We start from the raw sequence: 20,708 nt of genomic DNA on the forward strand, positions 1-20,708 counted from the left end.
TAGGTCTTGATTTATGCACTTTCCAGGTTGAGAACTCATCCTCCCCTTTTGGTAAGGATACAAATAGTGGGTGATATGTGATTAGAAGTAGCCCTCTCTCCTAGTGATTTCAGCTAATTAATTTTTGTTTTTACTTTTTGCATGTGAAATGCCATGGCTCTTTCACCATATCACTAAAAGACTTTCATTTTTCACTATCTCTGTCTGTTGAGTCTTGCACAATGCTAAATGCTGCCTGTGCAGTGCACCTGGTAGAATTTGAGAATTCAGTTTTAAAATGTTGTGAATAACTACTTCTTGAATTTGTGTGTGTGTGTGTGTGTTTGTGTGCTCATGTGCACTTTTCAAAATACAAAGTAGCTCTTCAACACTACTCAAGTATGTTAGAAAAAGCATTAGATATCTCGTATCATAATATGAGTCTTTCTTCTCTTACTTTCATGTAAACTGAAAAGCATGAATAAAAGGTTAAAGTCGTTTTTTTTAATCTGGCCTTGGATGGTCATTGCAAACCATGAAAGATGGAGTCATTATTTTTTTGTTTAATGCAAGTTTTAATTATTTTAGGGTGCTTGCAATTTTCATAGGGGCTCCAGTTCAGTTTTAGTAAGAGTAGACAGAGGTTTAAAACACTTTGATGAAGAAGCTCCAACATTCTTTCTTTTTCATACTGGAAATTCTAAAGTTAGCTGTTTGTGTGTGTATATCTGCCCTCAAGTTGCCTTAGAGTAGATTGACTTATGTTGACCCCATGAATTTTTCATAGAGTTTTCTTAGATAAGAAATACTCAGAGATGGGTTGCCAGTTCCATTCTCTGAAATATCACCTACAGCACCTGGCATTCATTGCCGGTCTCCCATTCAAGTACTGCTCAGCTTCCAAAATCATACAAGATCTGGTTAGCTATGTAGTTAAAAATCCACTGATTTCAATTCTCTAGTTCAGTTAAATAAAACTCAGCTGAGCCCAAGCCAGCAGTATTTTGTTCTGCTTAGGGAGAGTGCCGTTCTCAAACTGTTAGACAATCCAGTCCAAGAAAATGTTAAGTTCCAACCTTTGCCAGTAGTAAGCCCTAGTAGGAGTACCGGTAAGTTTGGCATAGTACTCAAAATAAAGGAATGGGTGTACTGTTGCCATCAGTTATAGAATAGATTGTGATAACTAAAGCTTCTAAAGAAGATGGGAGAGCAGCTAGATAATGGGGGAAGAATTGGGAGGAAGGGTTCTATCTGGGAGTGTGAAATAAGCTATGATACTTGTCAAGGGCAGCCACTTTCCAGGAAATTTAGGCTACTAGCTACCAGACAATATTTTATTGTGCAAAATTGTGCTTTCAAATTTATAGTCAAATAGACCAAGCAAAAATATAGGCTTTTATTATTATTTTTGCTGGGCAGTGAATAGCCATGCTTGTTTGACATCAGCTTGCCAAGGCTAAGCCAATACATTGGTGTACACTGGTTTACTGCTCCTGCTTACAGTGGGAGTGACTAAACTAGGATGGCTTTGCTTCATTTCCCTACATCCTATCTTGGCTAGGGCTGAAGGGAGTCAGAAGTCCAAAACACCTAGAGGGCCACAGTGAACTAACACTAGGCTTAACAAACCATAAGTCTTAGTATTGTTTGTATGCTGAAAGATGTTGAGAAACTAGAGCATGTCCAAAGGAGGGCGACTAAAATGGTGAAGGATCTGGAAACCATGCCCTATGAGGAACGACTTAGGGAGCTGGGGATGTTTAGCCTGGAGAAAAGAAGGTTAAGAGGTGATATGATAGCCTTGTTTAAATACTTGAAGTGATGTCATATTGAGGAGGGAGCTCACTTATTTTCTGCTGCTCCAGAGACTAGGGCCCGGAGCAATGGATGCAAACTCCAGGAAAAGAGATTCCACCTCAACATTAGGAGGAACTTCCTGACAGTAAGGGCTATTTGACAGTGGAACACACTCCTTCCTCGGAGTGTAGTGGAGTCTCCTTCCTTAGAGGTCTTTAAACAGAGGCTGGATGGCCATCTGTTGGGGATGTTTTGATTTAGGTTTCCTGCATGGCAGGGGGTTGGACTAGATGGCTCTTGCGGTCTCTTCCAACGCTAGGCTTGGTGTCTGCAAAAACAGCCTTGGAGCCTGCTCCTACTTTAGCCATTCACATGGCATGTGGGAGCTATTAGGTAGCATCCCTGGCTTATTATGATACCTCAACCAGGCCAATGTGTACACCATTTCCAGAACAAAATGTGGGAACAGATATAAAGATGCTTGCATCAATCAATGCCACAGGATCATTCTTCAGGCAGATGCACTCATAATCCCACTGTTTTGACAATCTTCAGCAAAAGTTTTTCATCACTGGGAAAAGTGGTTAAGAAATACAGTGCATTTGGGGACAGCATCTATTCTTGACCCCAGTAGACTCTTTTAGTCACCATAATAATAGTTAGATATTGTATGTGTCAGATTCTGTGTAAATATATCCAGATTAACATAGTTTCTAGTTGTCATTTTTTAAAAAATAAAAAAATCCTTTGACTTTGGATAAATATTAAAATATATATGCTTAAAAATCCTTCAGCGTTTAAATGTATGCTGAATTTTGTTACTTTGCTGTTACTGAGTTCTTCAAATCTGAGGATTGGCTTATACTTCAAGGATAAGGTGAGATTTCGATTGACTTATGCAGAAAATGTCTACTTCATAGTGACTATGTGAAAATGTATTACAGAAAAAGTGGGCTTCAAAACATTTTTCTAAGCAATTTGTTAAACTGGAAGATACAGTTTATTCATGCCTTTTTAGTTAATTCTATATTATTCCTTCTGTCAGCTGGTCTGGATATTGGAGCCATCTCTGATGATCCCTCTTCTCTGCCTCTACAAAGTGTCAGTCAGAGTTCACGGCCGTTGAGTGAAGAACAATTAGATGGAATCCTAAGCCCTGAATTGGACAAGATGGTCACAGATGGTAAATGACTATCTTTTACCATTGGTTTAGAAAGAAACCTATTATTTTAGATGATAGAAGGCTGTGTACATTTTCAGATGTGCTTTGTATTTGCCGTTCTTGAAATTAATTGGTTGCAGTTAATCTGACAGAAGTACAATGGATTATAATTGCTCATGTTCATATTGTTTTTACTTTGTCCAGGTGCAATTCTTGGTAAAATGTACAAGATTCCAGGTATGATCTCTTGCTTTTTAGTATCTTTTGATGAAGCTTACTACATGCAAACATTTCTTTATACTCACATTTAGTATTTTACAGAGCTGGGAGGAAAGGATGTTGAAGACCTGTTCACAGCTGTACTGAGTCCCGCAGCTACTCAATCAACAGCTTTGCCACAACCCCCACCACCCCCACCCCCACCGTTAATGCACTTGCACAATCCAGGTATATGTTTCATTTTAGAGTATTCCTCAAAAATAAACCTGTATGGTAATAAATAGCAATTTAAGCCTCATTCAGACTTTTTTATCTGATCTAACTATTAGAATAGATATTGCCCTTAGCCATTTGTCTCCATAAAAAATATACTGCAATAAGTATAGATTGGGGAGCCAGTGAGGCATAGAGTTTTGAGTGTTGGACTACGACTCTGGAGACCAGGATTCGATTCCCTGCTCAGCCATGAAGCCCACTGAGTGACTTTGGGCAAATTACACTCTCTCAGCCTCAAGGGAAGGCAATGGCAAACCTCTGAACAAATGTTTCCAAGAAAACCCAGGTGACCTTAGGGTCACGATAATTCGGAAACAACTTAAAGACACAACAACCACAACAAGATTATATTTGCTCCTTTTTTATATCTCATGCCTAAATTTTGGAAGAGATTATGGTCATTATGCCTCTGTCCAGCCAGGAAACAGACTCTGTTTATTATAAGTGATGTCCATTCTGGAATGTCTAATATTCTGTGATAGCAAAAGTCATGGCTCCCACTGTGATAACAGCAGAAGCCTCTGGCTCCCATTGAGAGAATGAAAGAGTAGAGTGCTATTGGACTATGAACTGGATGCAGCTAGCATTACACTAGAGGCAGGACACATACTTTCCTTTTCAGCTCCATCCCTCCTTTCATTGGTTATGAAGTGGGTCTTCAGTACAGATTACATTCATTGGTGGCTGCTGGAAGGAAGGAAGGGAGCTGAATATCGAGGACAGGGCTGACATATCTCACTGCTACCATGCAAATTGGAAAGGAAGAGAATTCCTTCTCAGATAGTATGAAAACAAAATCAACTGCTAGATTTCTTCTCACTCAACCTAAGATGAGGTCAATATTGGGGTGAGGAATGCATCCAAAAATATGAGACATAGTTGGCTAGATTGATGGCTGAGTGTTGGTGGAATGAATGGCTGTTGTGAGTGGGTGTGGATGGGTAGCAGAAAGGGAGTAAGAGGATGATGACTCTGGTAAAATGCACCACAAGCATGTGTCCCTTGAGAGATGACTACAAGGGCAAGTGGTGTCCCTTGAAAGAAAAAAGGTTCCCTAATCATGGCTTAACAGATAATATGTGACAGAGGGAATGAGTCTCCAGGAACAAAGCGTAAAGGGGGCTTAGAATCGGAATTCTAAAATCAGTTATTATCTTTGACTAATTTAAATTATAAATTATAAGAATGTTATCATGGATTTTCAATTACACCTTTTTTTTATAAAAGTGGTTGAGTCACTTTTTGTTGAACAGACCGATTATGTATAATACTGCACAGAAAATGTTTCTGTATTACCATCACAGTGCATTCTCCACAACTAACTTACAGTTGAATTAAAAATAAATACTTAATAATTCAAGATGTGATACCATTTTATAATACAAAAATTATTCAAGGGTGATAAATCACCCTAATGTGGTTTTAATTTAGAAGAATGTTCATGATATATCTCAAGTGGCCTCTTGTGGTCAGGAAGGTATTTTCTTTCCTTCAAATTTTGCCTTTTCCCCATTCCATTGAGGTTTCCGACATGGCCATATCTAGAAATCATAGTGGATGCAAAGAAGAAGAAGTAAAGTTTCTTAGGAATGCTCAGTGTGCAATTTTATTTTCTGTTTTTTGGGCTAAGTTTCACTACCTTTTAGAGGATAGTTGAACTGTTGAAGCCTTGTGGGTTTTGTACCTTTCCCCTGTCATGATTCCTGTTGCTTGTTTGTACCATTTGGATGGTGCCTATTAAGCTTCCTCCTCACTGATACTGTTAGTCAAATATGTAGTGAATGGAAGATCTTTTTCTATTCAGTAATTAAGTTCACTTCCAGTTCTATTGGCGTCAGAAAATAAAGGTCCCTACTGTACCCATCACTTTTATATGTTTGCGTTGACCAATTACCAGTGTGTAGGAAGAGGATACTAAAGGCACTAAGTTACAGAGATAATTTTTTTAAAAGACATTTAACAGACTTGCTTGAGAAATTTACATAGTAATCTACTTATTCCTCTTTTTGAGAGGCGGGAAAGGATTTAGGTTCATTTTTGTGGGAGAGGATTTTGATTCCATTATTTAATCAACTCACAGAAGAGAGTGTTGGTCATTACCTTTAAATTCCTCCATGGCTTGGGCCCAACCTACTTAAGGGATTGCCTCCTTACATATAATCCGCTCTGCACCCTCAGATCCTCTGGGAGGAATTTGTTGCAGTCCACAAAGACCAGATTGACGGCAACCTCCCAGAGGACTTTTTCCACAATCGCTCCCACTTTATGGAATGGCCTGCCGGACGAGATCCATCAAATTGCCAACCTAGAGAGCTTCAAGAAAGCTGTCAAGAGGGATCTCTTCCAGCAGGCCTTCATGGAATAGAACCCGACCATGTAACGCTCCCCCCACAGTCATATACAAATGAAGACTCTGTCCACTGTTATTTTATTATTTTATTATTGTTTTTAGATTTTATCGTTTGTAATTTTAATAGATAGAATTGTTTAATCCTTTTTTAAGGGGGGGAGGAATTGTATATATTGTATTTTTTAAAGGTTGTACACCGTTTTGATTGTGGTAACAAAAAGCAGGATATAAATTAAAGTTTTATTATTATATTATATTATTATTGTGCATAAATATCAACATTAGAATGCTCTTATCTGTTTCCTTCAGAAATTATATATGGCTATATCTTGAGCCTGAAAATAAAATAACTTTAAATGTAAAATTGTTTGGGTTTAGTAAATTTCTGAATGTAATGTATTGTTCTTTCAAACCCTTTAGAATACTTTTATCTTTGCTGCAGTTTATACAGATGAAGTTTTAAATGGTTTACTGTTTTAAATGGTTTATTGTCATATATTGAACCTGAATTTTACTGGTGGGGAATTTGTCACACTCCAAAGCACCCTTTATGTGCTAATTAGACTGGCAAAAATTGGTCTTAGAATAGTAGTCACTATTCACTGCTGTCATTTCCATGTTTTCTTTAAAGGGGAAAACACTTTTTCAAGAGTTCCAGTTATGAATGGCCTGATTGGACCAAATCCCCATCTCCCTCATGCATCTTTGGTTCCTGGAGGTGGATTAGGTGCTTTTCCTACTATATCACAGCCATCGTACACAGATACCAGGTAAATCAAATGGATAGCTAACTTGCTCTATTGATTATCCTGTATCTTCTGGTGGGCATTCCAGACATCTAAGTCAGCCCCCATCTCTGGATGACTAGGATTTAACACAAAGGCGTTAAAGGTAGAACTGGGAAAAGTGTCAGGGAGGGGTTACCTTCTGTTCATCACAGAGCTTGGAGAATTTAATTTCCAGTTGGATAAATATTTCCCATTTGCTAGTCTTTATTATGTGAATTACATGCTTTGGGCATTGTGGTTGATGCTTCATCGTAATTAGTCCTTAATGACATCAGATATTTCTCACTCTCGGCCTTCAAAGCTCAGGGCCTGGGATACTCCTGACCTTGCCACCATATTGTCAACAGATAGGATCTACTGAGGTCTGACCCTCTTCCATGGGAAAGGCTGCCCAGTCTTCCCAGATTGATCCTACCTGCGCTTGGCATAGCAAAAATCTTAGTGACTTCTTGTGGGCTACCTCCTGGAACTTTTGGATCTAGATTCACTTCCATAGCAGGGAACAATTGAATCTACACCAGGAAGTTGCTAGCAGCTGTAATCTCAGCCTCTGCTCCTCTTATGGATGCAGGATTCTGTTACTTCCAGACCTGGGGTCAGAAGAGCTGGGACTCCCCTACAGCAGAGTTCTGTTAGCTCAACTTTCCTTGGGAGATACTCGATTTGACTACCCACTGTACTCTACTGGAGGAAAAACTGGGCTTATAAAGTGTAAAATAAGCCAAACTGGAGAGATTTTTTTCTCACGATGTTGAGTCTCTGACATGTTCCTCTGACAAATTTAAAGGGAATTCTAGAATTTCTTTGATGAGTTCCACCTCATGCTACAATGTTATGCAGGGAGGCTGTGCTCTTCAAACCTTTAACTACCCCCAGGTTTTCTAGCTGGAAACTGAACTGATTACTTAGGTGCATTATGAGATCACCACTTGAATACATGCTTATGTAAAATTCTCAAACATAAAACTGCACTTTTCATGGCCATCTTTTTGGTCAGGACGATATCAGAACTTGAGTATTTTGTGGCTGATGTACAACTCTGTATTTTCCACCAAGACAAGGTGCAACAAACTCTTCCTTCTGGCATGAAATAAATGGACTTTTTCATAGATATCACAAGATAGCTTCATCAATATTTTGTCCTATATCTCTGTATCCACAGAAAAAGGCATGACATAGGTTAGGTGTTCAAAATGTTCTCTGATACTAGCTGGATCCCATAGGTCATGTTTTGCCCAACCAAATGTCATCAGCAATATTGAGGTAGTTTGTGTGTGTCTTTGAACAATTTAACCCTGTATATGTTTTGCTTTGTGTTCACAGAGACAAAAATACAACGTTTAATGCAGTGATGAATGATCCCACTGGCTCCTGGGTTCCATCTACTGCCCCTCTAGAAGGTGAAGGTGATACCATGTCTAATGCACAGAGAAGCACTCAGAAGTGGGAAAAGGAGGAAGCACTTGGTGAAATGGCAACTGTAGCACCTGTTTTGTATACAAATATCAATTTTCCAAACCTAAAGGAGGAATTCCCAGGTATCTTGTGAATTATACAGCACTAATCAATAATAATAATAATAATAATGATAACAATTATAATAATAATATTTGTATTTTCCCGCCTCTCCCACATGGATCGAAGTGGGATTACAGTCGAACAACAACAACAGCATACAAGAATAAAACATATAATATTCATTGTTAAAAACAGTTTAAAAACATCAAGCAGACACTAATCCTCTTTTGCATACCCTCCCACCCTGAGGCCTGCCATTAGCAACAGAACAATACACATGCAAATCACTCCTGCCTTCTCAGGGTCACACAGTACACATATACCCAACTGCTTTCCAGGCAAGCATTCTCTGAAAATGCCAGCCACAGATGCTGGTGAAACGTCAGGAAGAAACTCTTCTAGAACATGGCCACATAGCCTGAAAACCCCACAAAAAACTACAGTTAAGGCTAGCTTTACAGATCTGATGGGCCTCAGTTTTATTTCATATAATTCAGACTTTTGTAACTCTAAAGGAGGTGATTTTTTTTAACTCTGAAAGAGAATAATATTGGATAAACAACTCTTAATGAAATTCCAGATCTTTGGAAAATAAACACTACTCCTTTTCTCCTTCATGTTTTCAGATTGGACTACAAGGGTAAAGCAGATTGCTAAACTGTGGAGGAAAGCAAGCTCGCAGGAAAGAGCTCCATATGTGGTAATCATTTGCAATTCTTGTTAAAACTTATTTTTCTTTCACCTCTGGATTCACCTGATTCATCTAAAATTATTAGAGTGGGCTCTCTGTATTTGGGTCCCTCATGGATGTGAACGAAAGGTATTCAATGGCAGTGATGTAAACACACATACTCCAGTGTGTGTGCATTCACATCACACTGTTGAATAATATGGTGATTTTGGGCAGTCAAAATCATGGATCAGAAGCTTGCTGTTATGGCAGGCCCATTGTGTAAATTTTAAAAATGTAAAAACATTCATATATAATGCCAATAATTTCTTTTCTGGTTCTCTAAATTTACTACTTAGACCATTTGAGTTTGGGACAGAATGGCAACTCTTATAACCTAAGAATGAGTATGCATACTAAATTAAAAAAAAAAAGCAGAAAAGATGAGTTCATCATCTGGAGAAGTGATATCAAGAACATTAACTAGAAATAAGTGCTTAGAGCTGCTTTAAAGTGATTAAAAGCTCCATTATTGCTTACTGAAGAAATCTCCATATTTCCTAGTTACCATTATTCATTTTATTTGCTTGTTTTTACATTCTTTTCATTTCCTTTGATACTGACTGCATGAATTGTGCTCAGATGTTGTATGAACTGGTGGATGTGCTTCTAGCACAAAATACACTGTAGGACTCCTGTTTCATATTTCAATTTCTTATTTGTTCTTTTGGCTACTTAAACATTTTCTTGCCATATAAATTGGCACAAATAAATCAACCCTATGTTATACTGTGTCTAGTGACAATAATACTGGTCAGATGGCAGAAGGTGACCTAGGTTCTTAATTGATATGTTGAATTAAAAGAATTTGTGTTTAGATTGGTGTGAGCCAATTGGTTTATCAACAAAAAGTAAAACAAAGTAAATTTGTGTCTGATATATATATATATATTTGCAGCAAAAAGCAAGAGATAATAGAGCTGCCTTACGCATCAACAAAGTGCAGATGTCTAATGATTCCATGAAAAGGCAGCAGCAACAGGATAGCATTGATCCAACCTCTCGTATTGACACGGAGCTCTTTAAGGACCCATTAAAACAGAGGGAATCAGAGCATGAGCAAGAGTGGAAATTTAGACAGGTGTGTTGTATTTTGTGTTTACTTTCTCCTTTTGTCTTGTACAGCTACAGAAAGAACTCCTCTTAAATAAAATTGGTTGTGAGGAAAGAAAATAGAAGTTTCTGATATACTCTTATATGCTGTATATACAGCAGTTACTGGCAGTCTAAGGAATTACGTTTGCATAACTTTTGCATTATTACTGAGAAATATCATATTCAGTTTACAAATAAATAGAGCTTAAAATTGATCTGAAAAACAATTATGCTAAAATTCATAATCATGTGTCCCATACTGTAAATATCTGATGGACTCCAAGCTAGTTCATACTTCAGCTTCTCAGTGAAACAACACATATGTAGAAGGAGACATTTCAGTCGCTAATCACTGCTGGAGTATTTGTAAGTCAGCAATCTGTTGCAGGCACAGAAGATTTTTACACATGGTGTCTTATTGATATATTGATATGTAGTTTTTTTCATTGTGAATTCAGACTTCATGATGATATTCAAATATAATTGAATATATTTTTGTAAGATGCATACTCACCAAGCTCGTTTGCCAAGCTGTCATAGAAGTAGTCTTCTGTGTTTGGTAGAGCAAACTCAGAATGAAAGTTTGAAAAAATAAAACTTGAATCATAGAATCATAGAGTTGGAAGAGACCGCAAGGGCCATCCAGTCCAACCCCCTGCCATGCAGGAAATCTAAATTAAAGCATCCCTGACAGATGGCCATCCAGCCTCTGTTTAAAGACCTCCAAGGAAGGAGACACCACTACACTCCGAGGGAGTTTGTTCCACTGTCGAACAGCCCTTACTGTGAGGAAGTTCCTCCTAATATTGAGGTGGAATCTCTTTTCCTGGAGCTTGCATCCACTGTTCCGCTTTCTAGTTTCTGGAGCAGCAGAAAACAAGTCAGCTCCCTCCTCAATATGACATCCCTTCAAATATTTAAACAGGGCTATCATATCACCCCTTGACCTTCTCTGTTTTTAATATGTTATACTGTTTAATACTGTCTTAAGGGGGGGAGGGATAAAGTGTTTTTAATTGTTGTATTTTATATTTTACTGTTGTCAACCGCCCGGATTGGTTTCCCATAGGGCGGTATACAAATTATTATTATTATTATTACTATTATTCTCTTCTCCAGGCTAAACATCCCCAGCTCCCTAAGGCATTCCTCATAGGACATGGTTTCCAGACCCTTCACCATTTTGGTCACCCTCCTTTGGACATGCTCTGGTTTCTAAATGTCCTTCTTAAATTGTAGGGCCCAGAACTGGACACAGTATTCCAGGTGGGGCCTGACCAAAGCAGAATAGAGTGGCACTATTACTTCCCTTGATCTAGTCACTATACTTTTATTGATGCAGCCTAAAATCACATTGGCCTTATTAGCTGCCGCATCGCACTGTTGACTCATGTTCAATTTGTGGTCTACTTGGACTCCCAGATCCCTTTTACACCTAGTCCCGTTCAGCCAGGTGTCCCCCATCCTCTATCTGTGCATTTCATTTTTCCGCCCTAAGTGTTGAAAATTCATTTTGTTAGCTTTGGTCCAGCTTTCTAATAATTTATAATAATTTGTTTTATTTATATACCGCTATTCCAATGATAATAGTGGTGAGCAGCAAGTAAGCTAATTAGCAAGTAAGCTAATTTGCCCCCAACAGTCTGGGTACTCATTTTAGCGACCTCGGAAGGATGCAAGCCTGAGTCGAGCTTGGGCCCTTTTGCTGGTCTTGAACTCGCAACCTTGTGGTTTTGAGTGAATGGCTGCAGTACAGGCATTTAACCACTGCGCCACCAGGGCTTCATTCTAATTTATTAAGGTCATTCTGAAGTTTGATCCTGTCCTCAGGGGTATTAGGTACTCCTAATTTGGTGTCATCTGCAAATTTGATAAGTATACCCCCAATTCTGTCATCCAAGTCATTGATAAAGATGTTGAATAACACTGGGCCCAGGACAGAGCCCTGTGGGACCCCACTGGTCACTTCTCTCCAGGATGAAAAGGAGACATTGTTGAGCACCCTTTGGGTTCGGCCGGTCAACCAATTACAAATCCATGTAACAGTTACGTTGTTTAGTCCACATTTCACTAGTTTGTTTGCAAGAATGTCATGGGGAACCCTGTCAAAAGCCTTACTGAAATCAAGATAGACTATATCCACAGCATTCCCTTCATCTAACAAGCTGGTAATTTTATCAAAGAAAGAGATCAGATTTGTCTGGCATGACTTCTTTCTCTGGAACCCGTGTTGACTTTTTGTGATTATGGCATTGCTTTCTAGATGTTCACAGACTCTCTGTTTAATGATCTGCCCTAGAATCTTTCCTGGTATTAATGTCAGACTAATTGGACAATAATTGTTGGGATCCTCTTTTTCTCCCTTTTTGAAGATGGGGACAATGTTTGCCCTTCTCCAGTCTGCTGGGATTTCTCCTGTTTTCCAGGAGTTTTCAAATATGAGATTGCCAATGGCTCCGATATTACATTTGCCAGTTCTTTTAGTACCCTTGGATGTAGTTTATCTGGTCCTGGAGATTTATATTCGTTTAGATTAACCAGATATTCCTGTACTATCTCTTTACTTAATCTGTGGTGAAATTCCCCTATTCTGTCCTCTGCTCCATTATCCTCAGGTTGAGCACCCTTTTCCTTTTCTGAGAAGACTGTGTCACCTGTTAGCATTTTGCCATCTTCTCCAAGCAGTGGCCCTACCATTTCCTTCTTCTTCCTTTTGCTGAAGACCTATCCAAAAAAGCCCTTTTTGTTGTTCTTAATCTCTCTAGCAAGCCTGAGTTCATTCTGTGCTTTAGCTTTTCTGACTTTACCCCTACATGTGCTTGCTATTTGTTTGAATTCCTCTTTCAGAACTTCTGATGCAAGTAGTTCTCTGAGCCTTAGATCAAACTCCCAGTGTGGCTACTCTTTGCTTTTACAGTGGCTGTCTTGCTTCTTCACGTTAAATCTTCTGGCCTTCAAAAAACATACTTTAGCATTTGGGAGTATGCATAAATAATTTTCATTTTATAAATGACCAGTCCCTGTACCATAAATACAGGGTGATTCAAAAAGAATGGTGCAAAACTGAACAATAGCAGCTTTACTTTTGCACCATTCTTTTTTCATTACTTGGTGTATCTATTTTTAATTATCTTTTAATTGCCAGTGGATTTTAAAAAAAAATTTCTTTCTTTCTTAAAACAGCAAATGCGTCAGAAAAGTAAACAGCAAGCTAAAATTGAAGCAACTCAGAAACTAGAGCAAGTGAAAAATGAGCAGCAGCAGCAACAACAACTTCAGCAGCAACTTGGTTCACAGCAGCTTTTGAACCAGTCAGGTTCGGATACACCTAGTAGTGGGATACAGAGTCCTTTAACTCCGCAGGCTGGCAATGGAAATATGTCTCCTGCTCAACAGACATTATATACAAAACTCCCACCTGGTACTCCTTCTTCTTCTTCTTCCTCTTCCTGTACTCCTCCTGATGTGTTCCTAAAACCACAAGCCCCACCTCCCTCTGTGACACCAAACAGAGTGCCTGTTCAAGAGACACACTCTCAGGCTTCATCTCAACAGACTTTTTCTCCTTGTTCCTCTACCAGACCACCTTCTCCTGTTGACCCATATGCAAAAATGGTGGGCACTCCCAGGCCACCACCTATTAACCAAAATCAGAACTATATCAGAAGAAACTCTATTCCATCAGTAGACATCTGTCCACCCCCATCACCCATATCTAGGCCAGCTCAACTATCTGAATCAATAGCAGGTCGGCCATCGCCAGTCAGAGATTCATGTTCTTTGTCTCCAGTCAGCAACGACCCTTATGCAAAATCTCCAGATACACCCAGACCTGTAATGGGAACAGAACAATTCTCCAAACCCATAGGGGTATCAAGATCATCTCTAATTGCAGAACAGCCAGGCAAAGCATCTTTAACTGTAGCAAACAGTGACCCATTTACTAAGCCACCTCCTAGGACAGATGGATTTCCAAGACCTCGGATGTCTCTGACTGACCCGTATGCTCGACCCCCATTGACCCCCACTCCTGTTGCTGAAGGAAGTTCTGGCCCATTTAAAGCCCCACTGCGCCCATGTCAGTCACCACAAGATCCTTACACAAAGATGCCACCAACCCCAAGACGCATAGCTGTGGATCCCTATGAACGGCCTGTTTTGACACCAAGGCCTGTGGATAGCTTTTCACACAATCCGTCTAATGACCAATACACTCAGTCTCCTATGACTCCACAGCCAGCAATAAAAGAGACTTTTGCCCAACCACAAAGAGTAATGCGAAACCAGAATGATTCTTTTTCTCAGTCTGGAACTGGTTCAAGGGCAGCTGCTCAGGATCCATATGCCCAGCCCCCCGGTACTCCTCGCCCTGTCTCAGACCCATATGCTCAGCCTCCAGGTACTCCTCGCCCAGTCACAGATCCTTATGCCCAACCTCCGGGTACTCCTCGGCCTACCACTGTTGACCCATATATGCATCAGCCCCTCACACCAAGACCTGCACAGAAAGCAGACTTATTTGCTCAGGTTTCAACTAATCAAAGGCATTCTGATCCATATAGCCAGCCTCCAGGTACACCAAGACCAATTAATAATGATCCTTATTCTCAGCCACCAGCAACTCCCAGGCCTGGAGCTTCAGAAACATACAGTAGGCCTGCACCCATGTCAAATCGAGATCCTTATCTACAGACTTCACTAAACAAGCCTTTTGTAAGACCTTCAGATCCATGTTCTCAGCCTCCAAAATTATCAGGATCTGCTGTGACAGATACTTTTAGCCATATTCCAATAGCCCCACCTTGTGATCCTTATGATCAGCCTCCAATGACCCCAAGACCTCAGCAAGAAAATTTTGGAAATGCTCAACATCCCCATGATGCAGCTGAACAGCCAAGACCTGGATCAGATGGGAGCTTCAGTGCGCCTGTCAACTCCTCTGTGAACTTGCAGGGAAAACCATTTCCCCAGACTGCTCAAGTTCCTGTCCCACCACCCACGGCAGGAGCGACAAGTACACAGAACACAATGTCTCAAGCAGATGCAGAGAAACTGAGACAAGTGAGTTTATTATTGCTATATTATATGCTGGCAGAAGCTATGATAACCTACAGTTGAAGGAATGATGGAGAAATTTGTCAGTTGCTTTTAGAAAAACTATAGTTGTGCTAGCTTAGTAAGTTCCATTCTGTTACATTTAAACTATAAATCAGTGATGGCAAACCTATGGCACACGTGCCAGAGGTGGCACTCGGAGCCCTCTCTGTGGGCACATGTGCCATTGCCCCTGCACAGAGTTTGCCAGAGTTTCTTACTAGAAAACCAGAGGGACATGGCACTTTGCAATAAATAAGTGGGTTTTGGGTTGCAGTTTGGGCATTTGGCCTCTAAAAGGCTCACCATCACTGCTATAAATTATAGGTAGAATTTACACTAGCAGGAGTCCCACAGGTATACTCCCTAACCTGTAGTTAAGTGCATTTATTATGTGGATTTTCTCTGAAGAGCTAAACAAACCCCAGAGCTTTTGCTTCATGGTTTCACTACAGTTTTGTCTGTGTGCAATTGTAGTCAACCCTCTGGTTTGGTCTCCTCCAGCAGGTCACATAATCTGGCTTGTTTTATGATTTGTTTTTCTGGCATGCTGGGATGAGCTGAGCCACAGTGCTAGTAGCACTTCTTTCAAATGCAGCAATAAACAAACTTCAGAACAAAGCTCCATGGTTTGTTTATTTGCTCCCTCTGCAAACAGAAATAGTTGGACTTTGTGCACTATCATGCTGATTGTACTTGATAAATTAGGATTTGCACCATTCCCTGATATATTGTTAGGTTCAAACATGGCCAGTATGTTCAAGGACAGGATACCCCAAAAACGCAGTGAAGTCTTAAGTTCCTTCCTAAATTATAATCTTTTATCAGTTTATATTCTCCATTAAAGGAAATTTTAATTAGCCTCAGTCATAAGCCACAGTTAAGATGGACAGCAGTGAAATTTGCTTTGGGAATAAATATGGGAAGAATGTACATGTTCCCAACAAATTGCATCTTTGCTGATCCCAAGAACATGGACAGCTTGAAATTTCTTCTCAGTCAGATTTTATTTATAACTGTATTCCTTAACTCAAGTGCAAATGTATAATTAACAAGCTAAATTATTTTTGTTCCATGTCAGCGCCAGAAATTACGTGAAATTATTCTTCATCAGCAACAACAGAAAAAGAATGCAATCCGTCAAGAGAAAACACTACAAGAACCCGCCACAACATCCCATACAGGACCTATTCAACCGTGGCAACAAGAGAATCTGAACCAGATTTTTAACCGTCCTCCTCCTCCATACCCTGGAAATATTAGGTCATCCATTGTCCCTCCCAGTGGACTGAGGTTCACAGGTTATCCTGCTGATGGACAGTTTAATAGACCCCAGTTTCCAGGAGATATGGGTGGTATGGGAATGAGGCCTCATGGAATTAGGTACATACTTGATTAAAATACATAAAATACAGTAAGACACACACACCCTTATCCATGCTTTCTACAATTTTAGTTCCCCACTCATTTCTCTGGAGTTTTTACTACAGCAAATAAATTGCTTGAGCCCCCAAAGAGAGGTGTGTACACAAGAACTCAGCTTCTGTTCTGCCGCATTGGGGGTCATCCAGGTCCAAGAAGCGGCCAGAAAATAGCAGCAAACAAAATAGTGGCAGCCAAGAATACTGAGAGGTGCAGCCCAGCAGCAGCCTATTTTTCCACCCTCACCCACCTCCTTCCCCTGGCGCAAACTAATTGTAGGACAGTTTCTGCATCGGGGAGCAGGGAAGCCCTGGCAGTTAGAGGTGAAATGGTGGTGTATGGAAAGCCTTCCTGCTGCCATGTTAATCCCAGTGTTCAGCTTCCATGAGAAAGAGGATCTCAGCCACTGCCATCCCCTTTCCCAGCATAAGCCTTTATCTCCCATGGATGACTGGCCCTCATCTGTTTCTTGCAAGCTGTATATATTGTAATATATATAGGGTTTGGTACTATCCATGGTTTTAAGCATCTGCAGGGGGTCTTGGAACATATTCCCCACAGATGAGGTCGTCTTACTCTATGCTGTTTCCCTGGATTATTTATCTAGATTTGTAACGGTCATCAGAGTAATTGAGATGAATTGGCATATATTGGGCAGTTTCTTATTAAAGCATGTGATACAATACTCAATCCAAATGGAGAAATGGCACAATCATTTTAAAATAAGATTTTTTTTTAATATGTTAACTGTCCCCATGAAAATACTTTCTTTTAAAATGATATCTGGATGTATTGCAGCCAAATGTGTTAAAAGTGACACACAATCAGTTAAAATTTAATATTATTCTTTCCCAAATACATTCAGTTAAAACTTGTTTTCACATGTAAAAAATGAACCAGGGACAAAAATATGTGAATAGATAGGTCAAATATAACACAACAGGGCATGTGTTCTATGTATTATTGTTCTAATTTTAAATATATAAAGTATGCCAACCAAACGATTTGGACATTCACTTTCTATGTCATGAACAAACATGGTTAGTACCATTTTTGCTTAGAAATGCCCTAGAAAATTCTGGGCATTTTAGTCATCAAGTTAGCAATCTTGCCTCGTGTCCTTATATATGAAGAGAGAGCACCAAACAAAAATATGTAATTTCAAAATTGTTTCCACAAGTGAGTGTGTATTTTTCACTACAGAACAGTAGTATAATACAAAGGTACTATTTACTGGGCAACTAATACTTTATCTATTATAGTGAACCACTGACCTGATCAAAGTAATCAAATGACCATTTAAATCAATATGTGTGTGTTTTTGGTGATTTAAACCCTTATTTTAAAAGCAAATATTTAAAATATGTACATATAAATCATTCTACTCTATTTTAACCCAAATTCAAAAGATCATAAAATATGAACATAATATTGCCTTATGGGATCATTTCAGTATTGTGATTCTAATAGTGTCAAGATGAGAAAAATGAGAGACTCTTTCCAGGATGCTGAAAAGATAGTATTCAGAATGCTGAAAAGAACGTCCAAAGGCTGTTAGCTAAACACCCCAGTGCGTTTCAGTTCTTAAGGCTTTCTTCAAAAGGCATACTAAAATTACAAGGAGAAAACACAAATACTATGTGTGTGTTCACTTCTTGGAGCTTTTTAATATAGCCCCTGACTGTTCACAGGCCAAAACACATTGGGCTTTTTAAGTAATAAATGATCATTTGTTCAGCATTCCGATAGGTATCATTTATTCCTCTTGTAGATTTCCTTGGATGCTCCCCAAATATCACTCTTTTTGGTAGTCTCTAGGCCAGATAAAGCAAGAGCTAGCATAGTGTAGGGTTCTGAGTACAGGATTAAGAACCTGGGAGATCAGGGTTCAAATGCCCACTTAGCCATGGAAACCTACTGGGTGACTTTGGGCACGTCACACACTCTCACCCTCAGAGGAAGGAGAGGGCAAACCCCCTCTGAACAATTCTACCAAGAAAACCATGTGGTGGGTTTGCCTTGGGTTGGCATAAAACAGAAATTACTTGAAGGCACACAACAACAAGGCCAGACATAAATTAGCCAGCAAATGTGACATTTCAATTTATTGTAGATATGTAATACTCTATAAAAATGTAAAGGTAAATATGCCACAAAAAAGCCCTAAACTAAGCCAAACAATCTGTTTTCTTTTCCAGATTTGGTTTTTCTGGAAGTGGTCATGGACCTCCCACATCTCAAGAACGCTTCCTTGGTCCTCCACAGCAAATGCAACGTGCTGGAGTCCCACCACAGCTCAGAAGATCCATACCTATAGATATGCCTAGACTACCTAACAAACCACAAATGGGTAACCCTATTGGACTCTCACAGCATTTCCCACCACAAGGGATTCAAGTTCAGCAGCACAACATTATGGGACAGGCATTTATTGAGCTGTGTCACAGAGCACCTGAAAGCAGGCCAAGACTTCCTTTTAATTCCCCATCAACTACTGTTATGAATGCAGTTCCCCAGCATCAACAACATACAGGGTTTTTACCCAGGCAAGACTTTCAGGGCCCCAGACATATAGAACCCATAAGACGCAATTCTCAAAACCTTAACACTCCATTGCATGTGTCAACAGGTTTGGAACATTTACCACCATCTCAGCAAGAAACAGTGAATCCAAACCACCCACCTGTGCTAGTTATGTGTTCTGTAAGTAATCCACCAGTTCATGATGCTTTTCCAGGAGGTTCTTTGCCAGAAACAGAGGCAGAAAATGATTTACAGGTTCCCAGCCAGACCACTGAGGTATTAGAAGAAAAGCTTGATCCTGATGATCCTGTAAAAGATTTAGATGTCAAAGACCTTGATGGTGTTGAGGTTAAAGATTTAGTGGATGACGAACTTGAGAATCTAAATCTAGACCCAGAAGATGGCAAAGGAGATGAACTGGACACATTAGATAATCTTGAAACCAATGATCGTCACCTAGATGACCTTCTGAGATCAGGAGAATTTGACATAATTGCTTACACTGATCCAGACCATGATTTAGGTGACAAAAAGGGTATGTTTAGTGAGGAGCTGGACCTTAATGTCCCTATAGATGATATACAGGGCAAAGCAGAAGATACTCAGCAAAACCATCAAGAAGATAAAGCTGCCAGTCCAGGAGGCTCACTTTCTCCTCAGAACAAAACTGGTGAAGTCAGTGAGATTAAAACAGAAGTGTTGTCTCCAAACACAGTAGATGAAAGCAACTCTGAAAATGAAAAAGGTGACAGAAATGTGGGAGCCTCAAGCACTCAGCATATGGCTGAATCAGAGTTACATGATGGGGAAACAAAGTCTGTGTTGCCTTGTAATGCGGAAATAGCTGACAAAACAAATATAAATGAGGAAACCACTGTGTCTAGCCCAGATGCTGCTCAAGGCACTGCTCCCACATCTGCTCAAAGTATAGCTAGTTCTTGTAATATCTCTGGATCCACTCCAGTTCTTACAAGTTTGCTTTCTAATGAAAGTTCAGAAAGCCCTGATGTTGGGCCCTTGGGCTCTCCGACTCACCCGTTGCCAGCAACACAAGCAAACCCTGTTTCAAGTATTCCACAGACTTTAATGACATCTCCTGGTCAAACTGTGGAGAATGTGCTACCTAATGTGAACATGGTTCCACAATTAAGCCATAGCTTCTCACAAGGGGCAGCAGTAAATCCAGGTTTTATCCCTGGTCAGCCAGCTAGTCATAGCTTTGGGCCAGGACAGCCTGGTAATCAAACTGTGTCTGCTGTAAATAGACCTGGCCCCAGTGGAATGCCTGGTCCCCAGCAGATGATGCTTCCTCAAACATTAGCCCAGCAGCAAAATCGAGAGAGGCCTCTTCTGCTGGAAGAACAACCCCTTCTGCTGCAAGATCTTTTAGACCAAGAAAGACAGGAGCAGCAGCAGCAGCGACAGATGCAAGCCATGATTCGCCAGCGTTCGGAGCCTTTTTTCCCCAACATTGGTGAGTATGTTTTGTTTTCTTATACTGAAGCCATTGTAATGTTAATTAAGGTTGGATGAGGGAAATTCTTACTCTAATCTGAAAGAACACCTGCAACCATATATCAATACCAGTATTGTTAATTAATGGATTCACCTTAATATCACTATCCTGTTGTGTAATCTGGTCAGACTGTATGTGTCAGATGAGGAACAGTAACTGGAAGAGCTATGAGAGGTTTTCCACTCTTGCATAAACATCCTTTGAATTCTGGAAGGCTATAATGGATTCTCCCAGTGTTG

At 39.9% G+C, this 20,708-nt stretch overlaps 1 protein-coding gene across 4 annotated transcripts in view; it reads left to right on the top strand.

Moving 5' to 3' along the window:
* The window catches only part of KMT2C (lysine methyltransferase 2C), a 192,561-nt gene that overhangs the window by 137,560 nt on the left and 34,293 nt on the right, over positions 1-20,708 (top strand). For 2 of the 4 annotated variants that reach the window (XM_089533592.1, XM_089533593.1), the window contains 11 exons: positions 4-51; positions 2,822-2,959; positions 3,143-3,175; positions 3,260-3,385; positions 6,415-6,553; positions 7,895-8,109; positions 8,716-8,789; positions 9,718-9,900; positions 13,098-14,975; positions 16,090-16,391; positions 18,629-20,427. In XM_089533592.1, coding sequence (XP_089389718.1) covers positions 4-51; positions 2,822-2,959; positions 3,143-3,175; positions 3,260-3,385; positions 6,415-6,553; positions 7,895-8,109; positions 8,716-8,789; positions 9,718-9,900; positions 13,098-14,975; positions 16,090-16,391; positions 18,629-20,427 — 4,935 coding nt within the window. The remainder of the gene's footprint in view (positions 1-3; positions 52-2,821; positions 2,960-3,142; positions 3,176-3,259; positions 3,386-6,414; positions 6,554-7,894; positions 8,110-8,715; positions 8,790-9,717; positions 9,901-13,097; positions 14,976-16,089; positions 16,392-18,628; positions 20,428-20,708) is intronic. The other 2 variants (XM_089533594.1, XM_089533595.1) reach the window with 1 other exon arrangement.

Source organism: Sceloporus occidentalis, unplaced genomic scaffold (genome assembly GCF_023333645.1).
Source record: "Sceloporus occidentalis isolate IW3139 unplaced genomic scaffold, rSceOcc1.0.p SCAF_7, whole genome shotgun sequence".
Lineage (NCBI taxonomy): Eukaryota > Metazoa > Chordata > Lepidosauria > Squamata > Phrynosomatidae > Sceloporus > Sceloporus occidentalis.